General features: G+C 40.8%; 1 protein-coding gene across 1 annotated transcript; it reads right to left on the bottom strand.

Annotated features, from left to right (window-relative positions):
* Positions 1-1,565: 1,565 nt before the first annotated feature.
* On the bottom strand, positions 1,566-10,275 carry PAIP2B (poly(A) binding protein interacting protein 2B). Its single transcript, XM_038561791.1, has 4 exons — positions 10,136-10,275; positions 8,689-8,755; positions 7,681-7,857; positions 1,566-6,804 (listed from the first exon to the last, which is right to left on the bottom strand). Exons 1-4 carry the CDS (start codon positions 10,207-10,209, stop codon positions 6,748-6,750), a joined length of 375 nt encoding a protein of 124 aa, XP_038417719.1. The 5' UTR covers positions 10,210-10,275; the 3' UTR covers positions 1,566-6,747.
* Positions 10,276-19,377: the final 9,102 nt, after the last annotated feature.

The raw sequence follows: 19,377 nt of genomic DNA, 5'->3' as shown, positions 1-19,377 counted from the left end.
GATTCCATACTATCAAGGCATTGGAGATGAGCTTTTAACAGCCCTGTGACAAGGCAAGAGCCTGGAATAAGAACTGGACTCAAACGAAGCCAGCACTGCTTTAATCTTACCTGTGTGATTTCATAACCAGCACAGCCTCATCTGTTGTTCATTCAGCAAACACTGAAATGTCTTATGGCTGTGATGGGTGCTCTGAGGATTAAAAATGGGTACACCCTTAAATACCTTACACCAACTGAGAAGTTGGCAAAAATTTATGGAACTACATGTTTACAGTATCTGCTTTTCTATATTCTACTTCAAATAAGTTTAATGAAGTGGATTTTTTTTTTTTTTTTTTACTTTATTTATTCACGAGAGAGAGAGAGGCAGAGGGAGAAGCAGGCTCCATGCAGGGAGCCCAACATGGGACTCGATCCCAGGTCTCCAGGATCATGCCTTGGGCTGAAGGCAGGCACTAAAACACTGAGCCACCCAGGGATCCCCTAATGAAGTGTTTTAAGTGGATGAATATAACATTCACATCTTCAAGGATGTGAACAGTTGAGGCCCTATGTATACATAATTACAGTTATCTCAAAAGGTCTAATAGGTCAGCTCAGCTTCCTGCTCCCCATCAACCCCTTGTTTTTAGGAAGGAGCACTCAAAGCAAAACCTTATGGGCCATGGTCTGGTCCCACAATCTTTCTGCCACATGCTGAAGCTCCTCAGAGAATCACTGGGAGGTTCAAGCTAGCTGTAAACTGAATAAATATGAATTACCAAACATCCCCCACAACAGAACAGATGATGTCTGCTTGTTAATCCAGTAGCTCTTGTACCTAGGACAGTGCTTGGTACCTAGCAGGCTCTTAAACTTGTGCAGTACTTGAAAGGCAGATTCATAACCTTTACTTGTTTTCTAGATAGGAGTCCGTTTTTCACCTGAAGCAGGAAGGTAACAGCTATCCAATTTCAAGTCCAAGGATTTCCTGTTACCACCTTGTCCAAAGCTGTACACATTACTGTGCTCATTAGTGCCACTATGTATTGAACACCTTTCTTGTGCTAGGCAGTATTTTGAAATTTAATTCAGTCTAATTTTCACAGCAGTCCTAGGAGGGAGGTGTCCCGTCTTTATAAATAAACTGAAGTGCAGCCTGAAGGCACTAAGAAAGTGTTGGAGGTGGGATTCAGGTCTGCAACTTCCAAACCAAAGCTTCTACTATTTTGTAACACTATTTAGAGTGGAAAGCGATGCGACTAAAACCATGATCCATCTGGAGACAAAAATCTCTCACTAGGGGCTCATGGGTGGCCCAGTCGATTAAGCTCTCTTGATCTCAGCTCGGGTCATGGTCTCAGGGTTGTGCGATGGAGCCCTGCATCGGGCTCCGTGCTCAGTGGGGAGTCTGCGTGAGAGTCTTTCTCCCTCTCCTTCTGCCCCTCCTCCTGCTCTCTCCCTCTCTCCCCATAAATAAGTAATGTTTTTTTTTTAAAAAGAACCAAAAACCTCACACACACCACACATACCTTCCATGCACAATGATACATAATCACCCAACCTTAAGAAAAACAGTACCACTGCCGGCAAGCAAATGCATTTTATTCTCATTTTATTGAGATTTTTTCCACAGCTGCCATTTGATTTGTATAGCAAAATTTTTAAAAAGTAACTTTCCCCACATTTTTTATATTTTTATGAAAACCATCTTCAATTTTAAAGCCCTACCCCTCCCCCAAAGACATATTAATAACTACCATGTAATATTTATTTAAAGGAGAAAAAAGGAACAAAAACAGCTTTAAACTTGTGAAACGAGGATCAAAGTCGAAAGTCAAGACGTAGTCCTGTTAGAGGTGCTAAGCTGCCTCGGGGCACGAGGGGCACTTGGCCATCCACACCTGCAGATGCGTAAACCACACACAGACTCTCTGGGACTTCATGTTTCCACAGGCTCTACTCCCTTTCTCCCCTTGACCTCCTCTGCTGGCTGTCCTGCTCTCCAAATCTACCCGACAAAGGCAGCACAATCTTTAATACATGTTCAACTCTGTAATGGAGACAATACTGTATTCATAAAGTTCAGAGATTCCCCTCCATCCAGTTAGGGAAGATAAAATAGTCAACAGAGTACAGATGGTTTCACTTTTGTGTTCATGCAAAATATACTCATTAAATTATCAGATGGTTCAAGAGTCCTGATGTGTTGTAGACAGCACAAAAGTCCCTTATAAAAAATAAGTTGCAAAGTTATAAAAATTTCTGCAGCAGTTTGGGCTCCTCCCATGGAGCCTCTTATGACAAGGCTGGTTCTGAAAAGCAGTTCATCTCATATGCGCAGCGGCCTGCCCTAGGAGTCCTGTGTTCTGAGGGTTCTCTTTAGACCACAGGAGGCTGAAATCCAGGTAGGTAAGATTCTCTGCTGACAAAATGTGGCATTTCCATCAGTGGACTAGTACTGAGCACTCTAAAGGAAGAGACTATCGACACATGTTATGCCTTATGCGTGAAACTCAAAAATGTGCTAAGTGAAAAAAGGCAGCTATAAGAGACCACAGCTTGTGGGATTCTATTGATATGACGCCCAGAAAAGGCAAATTTGTAGAGACAGAAAAATATGTGGCTGCCCAGAGCTGGGATTATCATGTAAATGGACACAAAGGATCTCACGGGGCAGGATGAAAACGTCTACGATTGAGTATGAGTTATGGCCCTACTACTTGGGAAACTTACTAAAATAACTGAATTGTATACTTGAAAAGGGTGAATTAAAATATGCCTCAATAAAGTTGTTAAAAAAAAAAATCGCTGCTTCCCAACCACACATCAAGCATTAAACATTTCTGAAGGCTCAATCAATAGGGCAGAATTATCAGTGTTGAGTTACATGGTGAAAATACGGTAGTATTTTATAGTGAATAGCTTAGAGTCTCCCAGTGCACACCAGAACTGCGTCAATCCTCCTGTACCCTCTGCTTATTTCCCAAACTAAGGTGTTATCCCCCGGGGGGGAGTGGCTGGAGATACAGCCTTCCCCATTAGGTAGGCATCCCCAGATCTTGGTCAAATTTGTCAGGTGTCTGCTCGTGCTCACATCTAAACATCATCTAAACCAAGAAACATTATTCACCTGGGATGCTGGGACCCTTATGGAAGGACAGCAGTCCCCTCCAATCACAGCAGGTTCACTTCCAGGCACCTGATGTTTCTTTTTTTTTTGCACCTGATGTTTCTACATGGGGTCTGCAGCAGCACCAAACAGGAGGATTCAGTCAAGCGGTTTCCTTTAGCTCCTTCTTCACACAACTTTCCTCTCTGATGTACATAATGGCCAGAGTATTGTAATAACCTCCTTACTCCCTAGCCTCTCCGAAATCAAGACAAAGCAGATGCTAGGACAAGACACAATGTCAGAAATGCTGCTTAGTCTTTCCCTAAAAACATATTTTTCAGCTATAGTTAGCATTATAACCTCAATTAAAGAGCCTCCAGCTGTTTTGACTTTGGAAACTAAAGGTGCTGCAAAGGACCGCCTTTTCCTTACAATGTTTTGGTTTGACCATATGTGACCCCAAAAGTCAACTGCTGCAGTCAGAAATGCGCAGAGACACACAGTCACAGGTGCTCAGGTCTGGGCTGTAGCTGTCATATTTTCCACTGCAGTTCAAAGACCTGGAGAAAGTGAAAAATCATTTCCTTGTTTTTTTTTTTTCCTCTTGAAGAGCAAGAGATAAAATAATTTTAATCTTGGGGTTTTAGAGTTCAATAATCACAAAACTCAGAAATCAGTCACTAATAAACCAACACTGTGATGGGCCAGAACTGGCACTCATTGAAAATACACGGTCTAGGGGCACCTGGGTGGCTCAGTGGTTAAGCATCCACCTTCAGCTCAGTTCGTGATCCCAGGGTCCTGGGATGGAGCCCCACGTGGGGCTCTCCATTCAGTAGGGAGCCTACTTCTCCCTCTCCTTCTGCCTGCTGCTCTGCCTACTTATCAAATAAGAGAATGAAATCTTGAAGAATAAAAAAGAGAAAGAAAGAAAATACACATTCTATTTCTATACAAATTCTCAAACTTCCAGTTGCCAATAGGAAAAGTTTAAACAAAGTCGTGGCTTAAATTCAACGTCAAAATAATCACTTATAAAACACCTGCCTCGCCCTTTAAGGGTCAAGGTGGCTGGCTGGCATGCACCCAGACTGTTTCCTACAAGGAAACATCAGGGACAAGGGTGCCCAGCCTTTCCCCAGCAAAGGTCCAACAAGACCCACACGCATTTTCTAATAAGGAGCCTATGACCTGGGTGGCAACTGTGCTCCCACCTCACAACATACTGACGATGGAGGAAAGGGCCGGACTATGGAAAGAAACGGTCTGTGGCACAAGCTACTTGCTAAGAATGGGGTCGTGCTGCCAGTGGCTTCCTGCTCCTGCAGTCAGCACCCTCTCGTGTCTGAATGGGACCAGGAAGTCCAGGCCTCAGGTTCCACTGCTCATCTGGCAGGAAATTCTCTTCCTCCTGCCCAGATCTGCTTTGTGAAACCATGCTAACGACTGACATCCAAAACGGAACCCCAGAGCTGACAGACAAGCCCTCTGCACAGCACCCAACACCTCAGCCTATCCTGGTCAGGAGAGCAAGCCTTCTTCAGGATGAAGAAATGGCTCCATCCGGATCCCTATAGGGCTCTACTGGGCTGGGAGCCGCACTAGAAGCCGCTGTGTTGTTGTTGACCACAAAGACGCCCACGGTCTAGAAAATGGCTCCTTCTGTGTCTCGATATATTTCCCACAGCCTTCAGGACTCTGAGCTTGGACAACCTAATGGAGACTGAAGAAGGAAATGGAGCCAGGGACAGACAGACCTCTCTGTTCCTACACTTCCGAGGCTCTCTCCCTATTAGAGGCAACGACCCCAGCCTGAGGTAGAGGCTTTGGGAATTAATGGACACAACCGGCTCCTTAAACTCCTTAAGCTACTCTCTCCTAGGACATGTGACCGAACTAACAAGGAAGGCCATTCTGCAAACAATGCCATCCTATAGACTCAAATGAAGAAAGGATGTGGGTTCATATTTTAAATCTGACAATAGTCATCAGCTGTTCAAAAAGTCAACAAGGGAGCACCTAAGAAAAGGGAGACGTTCCTAAGCTTTCTAGACACTAGTCCTTTCCTTCCAACCTCTGTCCCATATCCACATACTGAATTTACATAGACTTCATTCCATGGTCTTTTTCTGATAGGCCTGTCCCACCACACAGCAGCAGTCATACAGAAGCCGCTGTCCCCCTCAGGCCTCTGCACGTCCCAGTCTGAGGACGACGGCCTGGACTACACACGTTCTCCTTTAGACCTGACTCTGCCACCTACATCTTTATCACACAAAAGGCAGTTTCTGGTGCCCAGTTTAATTCCTTATGAGTAGCAACAACAACAACAACAACAAAAAAAAACCATGGTTTATAGTCAGGAAAGACAAAAGAAATACCCAAAGAGCCCAACCTAGAAAACTCGTAAAACTGGGCATGTGGGAATAGCAAAATTTTATAATTGCTGAAACTGTCCCAGTGGGTCATGTGGTCACATGGGTCAAGAAGACCTCACTCTCCCAGGCCTTTTTTTTTTTTTTTTAAGTTCTTTTGCATAATTCTGTTAGGTGGGGAGAAGCATCCAAATTGTGATCTGAATTTCTTGCTGGTGTCCTGAAAAATACATTTACTTGGGAAAAATTGTTGGGAATAATTTACTAAGGGGAGATACTGGGAGGACCAAGTCTTCATGGGGCTGGCAAAAATTTGTCAAAATACTCTTGAGACAATGAACAGAGTTCAGGGTTGACTGTTCCAGACTAAAGCTGATGCATACCTCTCCTTCCCCTTTGGTAACAACATCCTTCCTTAAAAATAGAGTAGGGAGCGGTGGAAAGGAGACAGGGGACTAGATGCCATGAGAGACAAAGTGACAAACAGAGCTCTTTTGCCTGGTAAATAATGAATAATGAGTTTGATTTTGTCTGGAAGCAGAGGCTTAAGAGGCCAGCAGTGACTGAGTGACCTGAATGACAATCACTGTCACAGCCCACCCCTGCCATTTCCAAACTTCGGTAACCATCAAAGGAGTTACCATCAATCAGTACTTTAAGTCTGTGTTTTCTTGAATGGGGTTCCAGGCAAGGAGTCATTGGCTTGGCAGGCCATTGTAATCTGCTTCATTGCAGGAAAGCCCTGGGGGTCAAGGGAGCTGGGCTGGTGAACTCTGGTTGGCAAACACCTGCTTCTTCCACTCGTGCCTCTTCTCTTCCAGCTGAACGTACTCGATAAATAGTTCCCCAGGTGCTCATTGCCCTTGGTAAGTGTACAGTAGGATGAGAAGGACATTCTCAAACACTCAGATTTTCTTGGTCAGCTTATTTTGGCTAAGCACACACACAGCAGAACATTCCTGATGAAGGCAGAAAAAGACTGCAATTTCCTTAACTCAAAAAGCTAATACTACTGCTACTAATAATAATGATAGGAAACTGCTCCAAACCAAAATCAGTAGAACAAAAGAGAAATACTCAGAGACTCAGAGGCTTGTCGAATAAGACTGAGGACATTAGTTACTCCAATCACAGGGTCAAGTTAAATCACTCTCCCCCTTCCCCACGGAGCACCCCTCGCCCGCCCTGCCCCGCCCCCTTCTTCAGCTCTGCCTCTCTGTGCAGCACTGTCCCCAGGTGGAGGGACATACAAATTCTCCTCAAAACTTTCTGCAGCTCAGTACTTCACTCCTGGAATAAATTCCTTGGCATCCGGGTTCAGATTACTTTTGCTCTGAAATAAGAACCAAGAGATAAGAAATCCCACATTAAAAGTTATTTTCTTCCCGCTTCCATTATTACCAGTACCCTCAGCCTCCAAGAGAAGAAAAAACCTCACGCTGCCACTGCTGGGCTCCTGCCCAGGGCTCCAGGCATACTAAACCTTGAGCAACCTCATTTTCTCCTTCCTGCTTTCGATGTCAGTTCTCTTCTTGATGCTTTCGTTGCAAGTTTGACTCCAAAAATAATTTTGCAATTCACCAAGTACCTTAACTCGATGAAAATCAAGAGTATTCCACCAAACCAGTTTGGTGACCACAACCCCTTTATTTTCCACCTCACTGTATTCTCTTTGGTTATCTACTCTCTTGTGAATGTCCAAAACCTGGGCAAACCGCAGGCCAGAGTCATTTGGAACATGAGTTCTGTGAGAACTAAGTCACTCACAGAGCTCTGACTTTAAGTAAACATGAAAGGCAGGAAATTGGTTTATCCAGTCTTCTAATTTTAAGAGGAAAGTGGCCTTTTAGGAGTATGTTCCTTCCAAAACCACATCATTCAAAGCTATAAATACAGATTTGAGGAATAGTAAAAGGAAAGAACAACAGCAAGTGATCATCTGAAACCAAACCTCTTCTGTGTTCAAATTCTTATCCTAATCCCAATTCTACTCTGAAAGGCCCACTGGGGAAAATGAGAGTTGGTGATAATGCCACAGTAATGTTTTCACAATGCTGTATGTGGTGCAATGCCCAGGGGATGGGTGAAGAAAACAGGGGTCAGATGCTCCAGAGGCTCGCCCAAAGTGGTAGGGCCAGAAAGAAACTATGTCACTCCAAATTCTCTATTATTTCCACTAGGTCTCATGTGCAACTATGTAGGCTCTTACCAAAATATCGTCAGAATTGTGACCATCATTGACGGACAGTCCATTTAACTGTTGCTGCAACTGTCCCATTGCCTGAGGCAGGTCCCGTGAGGGAATGAACCAGTCTTGGTCTTCTTCATCCAGCATCTCCTGGAAGCACCGGTCTAAGAAGTCTTGCTCCTGAAGTTCCTCCTCCACCTAGCAAGCAAAGGGGAGGAGCTGACACTTCCCATCCCAGAGGGGACGTTTTCTACCTCTTTCTTGCAGTTAAGAATGATGGGCACCTGGGAGGCTCAGTGATTGAGCATCTGCCTTTGGCTCAGATCGTGATCCTGCGGTCCTGGGATGGAGTCCTGCATTGGGCTCCCCACAGGGAGCCTGTTTCTCCCTCCGCCTAAGTCTCTGCTTCTCTCTCTCTGTGTCGAATGAATGAATGAATGAATGAATGAATGAATGAATGAATGAATGAATGAATCTTTAAAAAAGAAGAACTACATACAAAAGAAAGGCGAACTAAAAAGAAAAGGGGTTAAGGGGCGCCTGGACGGCTCAGTCGGTTAAGCATCTGCCTTTGGCTCAGGTCATGATTCCTGCTCAGTGGGAGCCTGCTTCTCCCCTGCCTATGCCTCTGCCTCTCTCTCTCTCTGTGTCTCTCAGGAATAAATAAATAAAATCTTAAAAAAAAAAAAAAAAAAAAAAAAAAAGGAATGATCCTGCATGAGGTATACTAAGAATTAAAATGCTTCGAATGACTGGCTAGAGAAAACACAATTTTTAGTTTTTTCAACCAAATTCCATCAACAATAAGACTAAGGAAACAGTTACTCAGAACAGCAGGAAGTCCAGGCCTTCACACCTCTTCTAACATCTCTAATATGGGACGCAGAAACTTTCCCTTCAGATGGCACTTACAGAAAATCATTTTAAAGCTTGAGATTGTTTTTTCAATCTTGTTAAGAAGCAACTTCTTAAATTTCCCATTTTACAAGTATGAAAAAAGGTACAGGAATTACATAACTAGACCACTACCTGGATAGTGGAGATTAAATCAAAACCAACTCTCAGCTCCTGGCCCTCTTTTCTGGTAATGAGGCCCCTAAAGGAGAAAAATACTTTCAGAACCTTAGAAAGATATAAAGAACACTTTTTGGCAAACCAACAGAAAATGATGTCATCAATGTAGGTATCCTTTCAAAACAAGGAAAAATATGAATATTTAAACAACTCTATTTCTTAAAGATTGCCCTACACTAAAGCAATTTGTATCTAGGATATTTTAGACCTCTTGGCAGACATTGTCAAGTCTTAGTAAAGAGTATGGTTCACTCTGCAAACGGAGTGTGATTTTAACAGGCCCCAGGCTTCACATTTGGTCATCTTTTTCCTGTGGGCTAGTGGTGATAGATTCATAGCTCACTAGCACCACCATCAGAGGGGAAGTCAAACAAAAATAATCACCCAGACTAGCCCATACAGTTATTCATGAATTCAGAAGTCATCAGTAGCACAAGATGTAAAAATAGTCTTCAACCTTACAATTAGCCACATTGATCTCAAGTAAATTAGATACTTATGAAGTACTTAATGTAACAACCACCACAAAATATTTCCAACCCATAAGATTAAACATGACTGTTCAAGACCTGCATGATCTATGTGCTAGTCACACAAATCATGACACAGTGAGCTGACTGGGGAGGAAACTGCTGGCTGCTCCGCTCAACTTGTTTCCTTCTTCCCAGAGCACTGGGCTGTTCAGTTAAAACCACATTTCCCATCTCCCACGTTGATGATGGCCACGTAACTATTCATCATATAATGTCATCCAGAAGATGCATCACTCGGTTAAAGGGAGATCCCTTCCTTGGCCTTTAGCTCTCCCCTTTTCCCCGTGGCTAGACTTCTAGTTATCTTTCAGTTACTCAGCTGATAAACATCCTGGCGGTGCCAGAGCAACACCACTGGAGAACCAGGTGGTTGGAGAATCACTGTCTACCTACAATGCCTATCTTGGGCTATTAATGTCACGCGATACAAGACAATGGATTACTGCTGAGTCTTTGTTCAAACAGTCTAGTCTTTCTCCACCTAACACACTTCTCCATCTCAGACATACATTCTATCAGTCCCTGAGTTCCCACGTGGGGAGTATGCCAGGCCGCCCATTTTCCCACAGCTACTGTTCCCCAGAAGTCTACGCCAGGACACCGTGGCATGAGATCCTCTTGTAACCAATGTGATGGAAAAGCATCAAAAAAAAAAAAAAAAAGAAAGAAAAGCATCAGTATCTTCCAAAGTACTATACTCTGGTGTCTTACCAGCTGAAGAGGCTTCTTGGGTCAACCCAGACCAGGCCTCCATGCATTTATTTAAATTATTCTCAAGCTGACAAGCCCATTTCTTTTGCTACAGATTGATGGTAAAATATTATAGCTGTTGAGTTACATGCATCTTGGCCTTCCACTTCTTTCTTTACCTGTCTGTTGAAATCTTCTTCGTTCTCCATCCACATGTACTCTGCAAATGGGTTTTCCTTCTCATCGTGCCCATTTAATCCCTGATCCTCTTTGGATTTTACATTAGGTGATGTATTTGCTACACTGGATCCATTCATTATGATAGAACCTAAACAGAAGCAAAGGAAAGGATCAAGGAAATGAAAACCTAGAACATCCGGATTCTTCCAGATGCTTCTGAAGTTCTAAGTCAAAGTTATTAACTATAGATGAACAGAAACTATTAGTCTGTAACTGTTAGAAAGCTAACCATATTCTGCAGTTATCAACTATACAGGTGTAACTCTTAAAGAGTTAAAAGAAATGTCTAGGCTCAGTTACCTTTCTAGGCAAGTGCGAGGGGGGATATTTTCAAGTCAATTTTTTGCAGGCTCTAGAACCTAATCAAGGTCACACAGCTTCCTTAATGTTTAAATAGGCAGAGAAAATACATTCTCAATGAACACTGTGAGCAACTGCCCCTTATTCTGATTCTCAAGCTGTTTTTCTCTAAAACATATTTCAAAAAATAATACGTGCTAACTGTATTGATAAACAAATAAGAGAAAATTAAGGTTACCAGTTGTCCAACTACCCAGAGTTAAAAACTATTGTTAATAGTGATATGTATGTAATACAATGTGGTGCATATAACCATTCTGAGTTCTCTTATGTGTATGCAGACACATATACACACACATATTCCCCCAAGCATCCATTCTTAGAGTAACAGCATGATGCTCTATCATTTGCCTTTTCTCATTTCTGTGTTAATACCACCATAGTGTCTTTTGGGATATTTTCAATGTTTCCATGTTATAAGAGTTAGATTAACTTCTTGCATTCATCTTTTTCAATGTTTTCCTTAGGATAACTCCAGAAACTGAACTGCTATATTGGAAACTATGTTTTTTTTTAAGGTTCTTGATTTATTGTCACATTGCCATGAGCATTTAAATTCCCACCAGTAGAATGTAAGTGCCTATTCCTCTGTACTATTATTATTATTTTTTAAGATTTTATTTATTTATTCATGAGAGACACAGAGATAGAGAGGCAGAGACACAGGCAGAGGGAGAGGCTCCCCTGCAGGGAGCCTGATGTGGGACTCGATCCCAGGACTCCAGGATCACACCCTGAGCCAAAGGCAGACGCTCAACCACTGAGCCACCCAGGTGTCCCACTGAATTTTATTATTTTTTAAACCACTGCCAGTCTCAGAAGAGAAAAATTGTCACTTATGATTTACATTTACATTTCTGTGATTTTTACTGAGGCTGAATATTTTGAGATTTACTTCCTGGGTCATTTGATTTCTTATTTTGTCATTTTTCTGCTCAAGTATTTTGACCATTTTTCTATCAGGGTACGTATCTTTTTTTAATCTGTTACAAGGACTTTTATTATATATATCATAATTTTTATGTTTCATAAAAGAATTTATAAATTAAAAATGCTGTGTTTGTTTTATTTTCTTAATTTTTTTTTTTGGTGGCAGTTTTTGCTGGCCTTAAGTTTTGTCTACCTCTTGTGAGTGTCTGCCTATAACTCTTTAAAGTACATACGTATTTTTTGAATTGCTTATACTTGGCTTCCAATTCCACACTGATATGTTTGCTATCATCTGGAATGTGTCTTTTTTCTGTTCTTTATTTAAATCTTAATTATTCTTCAAAAATCATTTCAGTCTTTACTCACTGCTTCCCCCCTCCATGTTCTTATACCTTGTGAGGTCAGTGTTCATACTAAAGTAACTAGTCTCTTCTTTTTTTAAAATATTTTACTTATTCATGAGACACACACTCATGAGAGAGGCAGAGATATAGGCAGAGGGAGAAGCAGGCTCCCTGAGGGGAGCCCCAGTGTGGGGCTCAATCCTAGGACCCCAGGATCACACCCTGAGCTGAAGGCAGACACTCAACCACTGTGCTACCCAGCAGTCCCTAACTATTCTGTTTCATAGGCATAATTTTTCTCTTTCCAATTAGATTCTCAACTTGTGAAAAGCAAGATGGAGGCTTATATTCTCAATCTCTCTTCCTTTCTCCTTGGGGCATCTTTAAATTTCCTTTAATAATTTTTTTCTTCACTCATTTCCATCTTGTCAACATTCATGAGAAAGTCTTTCGCTGCTTCTGGGTACATTAAAAAAATTACTGCTTACTCCCCTTTAAAGTTCTTATAACTTTATAACTTTTTAATCCATTATGAACATATGAAAATCAAATCTTAAAAAAAAAAAAAGAAAGAAAATCAAATCTTAAAAGACAAGGAAAGGGCAGCCTGGGTGGCTCAGCGGTTTAGCGCTGCCTTCAACCTGGGGCCTGATCCTGGAGACCCGGGATCGAGTCCCACGTCGTTTGGCAGTTGGTTATAATCAGCACAGTGATTTCTCCCCATCAGTATGGAAATCACCCAGAGATAACCAGTATTCAGTTTTCTAAAATATTTGCCTTTGCCTAAAAAAACAAATCCTAAGTGCATATGACCATAAGGAAAAAGAGAGGGCAGAGAAACAAAGAACAGAATAACCCATTTAATTCAAGAGCAAGGTGAAACTTGCAGAGCAAAACTGCAGGATGCTCTCCTTCATCAGAAAGGGAATGGAGACATACTATAATCCCAACATAGGGATGTTACCCAATTTAATGCAAACACTTTAGAGAAGTTGAAAACACTGAGATATGGGACTGATAACACTAGGAAAGTGGTTCTCAGCAGGCTACATAGTGTTGATTGTAGTTTATACTATTCTAACCTGTGTTTTCCACACAATTGGCAAGCTTAGGTTTCTCTAAGTAGAAGCAATCCAACAACTTAATGTGTATAATGTTTAACAATTTATAAATTACTTCTGTATCTATGTTCAAACTTCTGTCCAACTTCACTCTAAAAAGAAAACCATCCAGATAGTGAGTGCTATATGTAGGACCAAAGAAGGTACCAGATTTTGACCTTTGATGTTCATTATTTCACTTGATCTTCACCCACAACAAGGTACATTATGTGTCATCCTAGCGTAGTGGGGACATAATAAATACCCTCCAAGTTTCTAGAGATGAGGGAAATGCTTGTGTACATAAGTAGGATCACAAATCAGAATGGCCACCTATGTTATGGAGGCCCATGTGACAAGGAATTGAATTCTGTTAACAACCATGTGAGTGAGCTTAGTTCATCTTCCCCCAGTCAAGGCTTCAGATGAAGCCAAGGGACAACTTGACAACAACAACTTCATGAGACTCTGAGGTAGTGGCATACCCAGCTAAGCTGCTCCTAGATTCCTGACTCAACAGAAGTTCTGAGATAACAAATGTTTGCTGCTTCAAACCGCTAAGCTTTGCGGTAAGATGTCACATGGCAATAGGTAATACAAGATTTGATAAACAATGACAACTAGTTCCGCCATACAAATCATCTGTTGCCACATCTTTCCTCTTATCTATCCAAACAACAAATGTGCAGTTTGAAGTAGGTCACGGCTTGAGAAGTTCTTCAAGAACTGGACCTCAACAGTAGATAAAAGGGTTTTTTATGTCTGGCTTGCATGTATACTGCATTATGAAATCCAAGAACTATTTGACATTTATTCTCCCCTACCTCAGTTTCCCTTCTATACACATGGCAAACATGCTGAAAATGGAAAATAAGAGTTGTTATTTTGGGTTAAGATGGAAAAGCATGTAGCCAGCACAGAGTCAAAATAGGGGTGCTAAGACCTGCTAGGCATTTGATTTAGTACTTTACCATGGTCAAGGGTATTTGGCTTGAAATAAAAGCCCAGTTCCCAGCCATAAAGAACTTCAAGACTTTTAATGTGCCTAGGACATTTCTACAATACATGCTTCATCAGTTCAATACTTTGAATGCCCACAACTTTCAGATCCAATGCGCTCATACCAAAAACTGGCTATTCTTTGAACCTGAAATTTTTCAGAAGCTATAAACCTGGATTGTGCCCATGGTAACAGCTTGACTGTGAAGAATACTTGGGACTTTTGGCTGAATTATCTGGAATTTGGCTGAATTGTCTGAGAAATTGCTATAAAAACTAGTCTCTACTATTCTGTTTCCTATAGTTTTGTGAACTTCGTTCAGTCTGGTTAATACCATTATTTAAATTAAATATTATGAATAGCAGTTTAAAATGTTATTTTACCTCAAATATGCAGTACTAGATTCAGGTTTAGTCCATTCTCAGTTACATCTTAGCAACTCAGGTCATTAGATGCACTCACTCACTCTGGGTGTCTATTTACTCTAGACACTGTACTCGACTGGTGCTTTGACAGGGTATACAGTCCTTGCCCTAGAGGTATCTACATTGTCAGGAGACAATAATTAAGAATACTTCTGATCCGTGTTATAAAAGGAAGTTAAAGGGACTACTGAAAACAACAGGGTGGGAGGGGACCTAATCAAGTCAAAGAGTGGGGGATGGTTAGGAAAGGTTTCCCTGAGAAAGCAATATTTTCTTTGATACCTGAAGAATATAAGTTATCTAGCAATAGGGAAAAGAGGGTGTATGGGCCAAGTGTAAGAACCCCAAGATGAGCCACTTTGGCATAAAGACTATTTTGAGATAAAAGCAGCTGAAACCCAGCAGATTCAGGAAAAGCTCTTTACCTCCCCCTCAACTGCCTAAATTTACATTGGCAAGAAGAGCCTGTACCAGGAAGAGATCTACTAACAAAGATTCCTCTTTACCTAATAAATTTACCTACCTAACAGGGCAACCTTTGTTTTCTAAACATCTCCTCTCACCATCCTGCTAAAGATCTTCTTCCCCTTCCTTTCCTTAGACTCCTACCCCTCTCTTTAACTCAGAATGTCTTATAAGCTTCAAATCACCCAACTGTCTTGGAATTTCATGTCCGTGTGGAGTCCCATACATATGAAACTAAATATGTTTTCACCTGTTAATCTGTCTCATGTGAATTTAATTTAGTCCACCTAGAAAAACCTTGGACCAAGGAAAATTTCTTCCTTCCCAATGAGGAAAACACATGTGCAAAGATTCAGATGCAGGAAGGAACTCTCAGAAACTTCAGAAGGTAGAGATGCATACAGTTGGAGGTCAAAGGAGAATGGCAAGGAAGAGAGATGAAGTTGTAGAGACAGATGGGGCTAGATCATGCAGGACATTAGAGACTACAGGAAAGATTTTAAATGTTATCAATGAAAGCCTTCAAAAAGGGTAATATGATTCAATTTACATTTTGAAATCACTCAGGTTGCCATATGGAAAATGGATTGGAGAGACTGAGAGTGGATAATGGGAGACCAGTAAGGCAGCTAATGCGCTAATCCAGATGAAAATATGGTTGCTGCTTAAGACTAAGGTAATGCAGTAAGAAGAGAGTAGGCAGATTTTGAAACTATTTTCAGTTGTTTTTGATAATGGACGTGGGGAGATAGACTGAGGGAAATATCAAGGATAACTTTGGTACAAGCAACTGGGTGGATGGTAATGTTATTCACTGAGCTAAGGAATCCTGTGGGAAGGGCAAACTTTTTTTGGGTGGTGATGAGGAGGGGTAAAAGGGGTGATGAGTTCTATTTTAGACACATTAAATTTGTAATGCCTTTGAAACACTCAAATGACTATGTCAAGTAGGTTATCCATGCACATCAAGATTAGGAAAGGTCTGGTTAAATAAAGAAATTTGGAGCAGTTGTTCATATAAATGGTAATAGAAATCATGGGGCTATAAGATATTACCCTAGAGAGAAAGGGCAAAGTGAGATGAGAAGAGGATCCAAGACCCAGACCTGATGTATGTGAACATTTTTAAAAGTCAGGTAGAGGAGAAGAATACAGAAAAGGAGGGAGATAAGAAGCCATAGAGTCAGGAAGGAAATCAGAAGAAGAGTATGGCATCACAGAAATCAAGGGAAGATAGAACTCCATATAATGAGTGGAATGGTAGCCCCCCAAAAGATATGTCCACATTCTAATCCCTAGAATCTTGGAGGGCACCTTACTTGGAAAAAAAGTCTTTGCAGATGTGACTAAATTAAGAACACTGAGATAAGCAGATCATCCTGGATTATCCCAGTAGGCCCTAAAATCATTGACAAATGTCCTTATAAGAGAAAGCAGAGAAGAGAAGGAGGCAATATAACCATGAGGTAGAGATCGGCATGATTTGACCACAAGTCAAGGAATGCCTATAGCCACCAGAAGCTGAAGAGGCAAAGTACAGAGTTTCCCTCCCCTAAAGCCTCCAGAGGGAGTGTAGTCTGGATGACACCTTGATTTTTTACTTCTGGCCTCCAAAAACTGCAAGAAAATACATTTATGTTAATTTAAGCTACCAGTTTGTGGTAATTTGTTACAATAACCACTGAAAACTAATAAATCCAGTATGGTGGGTATGTTGAAGGCTTCTGAAAGGTCAAGAGGAAGGCTGAGGAATATCCATAGAATTTAGGACACAGAGGTCTCTGATGACCTTAATGAGAGTGGTTGCCATGAACATAAATGAAAAGGAAAGCCAAATGGAGGGTATGTGAGTTGCATGTGACAGAAGTATTAGATAACTCTTTGGAGGAATCTAGCTGTCAAGAAAAGGGACATGAATGGACAAAAACTAGAGTGTGAGAGGTCCCTGGAAAGTATATTTAATAACTGGAGAGTCTAGAGCTTGTTTAAATGTTCATAGAAATGGTCTAGTGGAGAGGAAGAGGCTACAAAAACCAGAGAAAGAAGGAATGACTGATAGTGCAGGCCATGGGAAGGCAGGAAGGGATACTGAACTACTCATGTTTTGAATAGCTCATACATTCCCTGATTCAAAATCTAAATGCCGGGAATTTTTAATTAGTAATATAGGTAGTTGCAAGATGAGCACGTAGTGAGAGCTGAGAGAAGAAAAGCATCAGGAGAGAGATTTTATCCATCACAAAGCCATATGAAACATCTTTACTCCATGGCAGGATATTTACTTCCCTGGTGGCAAGAATGCTTAGGGTCTTGTTGGGGAGGAAAAAAATTTTCTCGACCTTTCAAGATTCTTCTAGTTGGTCTAAGAATCAAATTGACACGAGACAGATTAGCAGGAGAAAATCAAAAGTTTAACATGTATACCTCTTGTAGATATGGGAGAGACCCATGAAAACTCAGTAACTCATCAAAATGGCTAAAGGCATGACCTTAAATACCACCTCCAGCTAAAGACAAAAAATCTTTGGGGTGGAAAGTAAGTTATGGAAGTTTACAAGAAAAGCACAGTAAACAAGGGTAAGGTTGTTACACAGATTTAAGTCTGCTTTAAGATTTAAGTCCATTCCTTCTCCATTAATAACAGTTTCAAGAGATTTGGAGTCATCCCCTTCTTCCTGGTACTGAGGGAGACACTCTTACAATGAATGGAGATTTCCCTTATAAAAGTAAGTGTCTTGGGGCACCTGGGTTAAGCAATCAGTTAAGCATCAGCCTTCAACTCAGGTCATGACCCCAGGGTCCTGGGATGGAGCCCTGCATTGGGCTCCCTGTTCAACAGGGAACCTGCTTCTCCCTCTCCCCCTGTTCCTTCCCCCATACTCGAGTTCTCAAATGTGCCATGATCTCTCTCATAAATAAATAAATAAATAAATAATCAATCTTTTTTAAAACATAAATGTCTCTGCTTAGTTTTAAGAACTTCTTTTAGATCTGTAGTTTCTTAAAAAATAAACAGCTTGAAATAACCAATATACCAAAGGGGCATTTTTTGGGGTGGCTAAATTTGCTCCCTTTCATTCCCTAAGTATAAGTCTCCCTGCCTGGACAGTTGCTGGATAAACCTACCCAACTCCAACTTTCTGGGTTTCTTTTTATTTCCTCTTCTAAGTTTTTGCAGTGTCATGAGTGTGTGTGTGTGTGTGTGTGTGTGTGTGTATTTTATTTTAAAGTGACATAAGCAATACAAGAAATAATTTCATAAAGACTTTTAAATTCATATAGAATATATTTTTGTATATACCATGTTATACTTTGCACTAAAATAATTTCTCTGTTTCCTTCTTCAACAGTCTTCTTTTACTAAGTAAATAAACCCATCAGCTTTTCTCCATTATTTGGTAGAAGATCCAGGTGGTAGAAGCAGGATGAGCTTTTTCAGAGTGACGTGGGAAGAACATGTAGAATACATACATGGTGATTAAAAAGCAGGTTCCAGGTCAGTCTCTAATTTCCATTTCATTTGTTCTTGGAGAGGCTACATGGACTTAACAAAAGATAAATAAGTAACACCTTGGTAAACTTTCCTATACTGACCTCAATACACAAATGCTCCATTAGTTATCTTCCTTTTGATGCAAGAAAAGGGCTTGCAAATAGAGTATCAAAGCCTTTGTTAAGCACACAGAAAACTGAGCTTACCTGCAATTAGAAGCTGACAAGTCACTTTCAAAAGCTTATTAGCATACTCAAATAGGATTAAGAATGCAGTTAGCCAGTGTCCAGAGGCATATTTTTATTCAGTAGTTTTCAATCTCTAGAATACATTAGACTCACTAGGAAACTTTTCCACATCATACCTTTCAGACATTATAATTTGTTAGGCCCAAGCCAACGCCCAACATTTGTATTTTTGCTTGTTAACTGCCATAGGTTATTATGAGTATAGAAAGACTAAAGACTAAGAACAATTCTTCCAACAAAGTGGCAAATTCTATGCGGAATAATCCAAATCTCAATGACCCTAATTCCCACATCAGCAGTTCCAAAATTAGTGACTGCTCTTTGCAAAAAATAAACAAAAAATACAGCCAAATAAATTCATTTCTCTGAGAAGACCTATTTAACTCGAACTACCAAGCATTTCCCTAATCAATTGCCTTTATTATTCATTTATTACATTTTTAATCTAACACCTATTAACCCACAAGCTTTTAGAAACACTGCCTCAAGGATGCCTGTGCCATTATACTATTGGCAATGTATAAAACAGACATAAAATGCACTCCATAAAGCATATAAAGCACTTCTAAGGTAGAATAAACACACTTGCCTAGTCAGTGGTAAGCTCTCTGTATCCCAGAGGTATGCCCTCAAGTTCTACTTATCCAGGTAAAGGCCATCAATTGTCCTCCCGGGATAACATCAAATGGTGGTCATTACAGGACCCTGACTTCCCCATATCCAGCTCCAGATGGATATAAGCTATTAACAGGGGAAACACTCTGAACTCTTTAGCAGATTATGCTAATTGAAAACATTGTTATGGGCAAATTATTA

Source organism: Canis lupus, chromosome 17 (assembly GCF_011100685.1).
Source record: "Canis lupus familiaris isolate Mischka breed German Shepherd chromosome 17, alternate assembly UU_Cfam_GSD_1.0, whole genome shotgun sequence".
NCBI classification, from domain to species: domain Eukaryota; kingdom Metazoa; phylum Chordata; class Mammalia; order Carnivora; family Canidae; genus Canis; species Canis lupus.
The sequence above is the reverse complement of the archived record's forward strand: the minus strand, read 5'-3'. Positions and strand labels throughout refer to the sequence as shown.

Excerpts from the sequence above, each read along its gene's own strand:
- PAIP2B (XM_038561791.1), bottom strand. The coding sequence starts at position 10,209 with ATGGGCACGATGAGAAGGAAAACCCATTTGCAGAGTACATGTGGATGG. Across the intron at positions 8,756-10,135 it reads AAGAAGATTTCAACAGACAG|GGGCCTCATTACCAGAAAAG; the intron begins GTAAAGAAAGAA and ends TTTCTCCTTTAG. Across the intron at positions 7,858-8,688 it reads ATTTAATCTCCACTATCCAG|GTGGAGGAGGAACTTCAGGA; the intron begins GTAGTGGTCTAG and ends TTTGCTTGCTAG.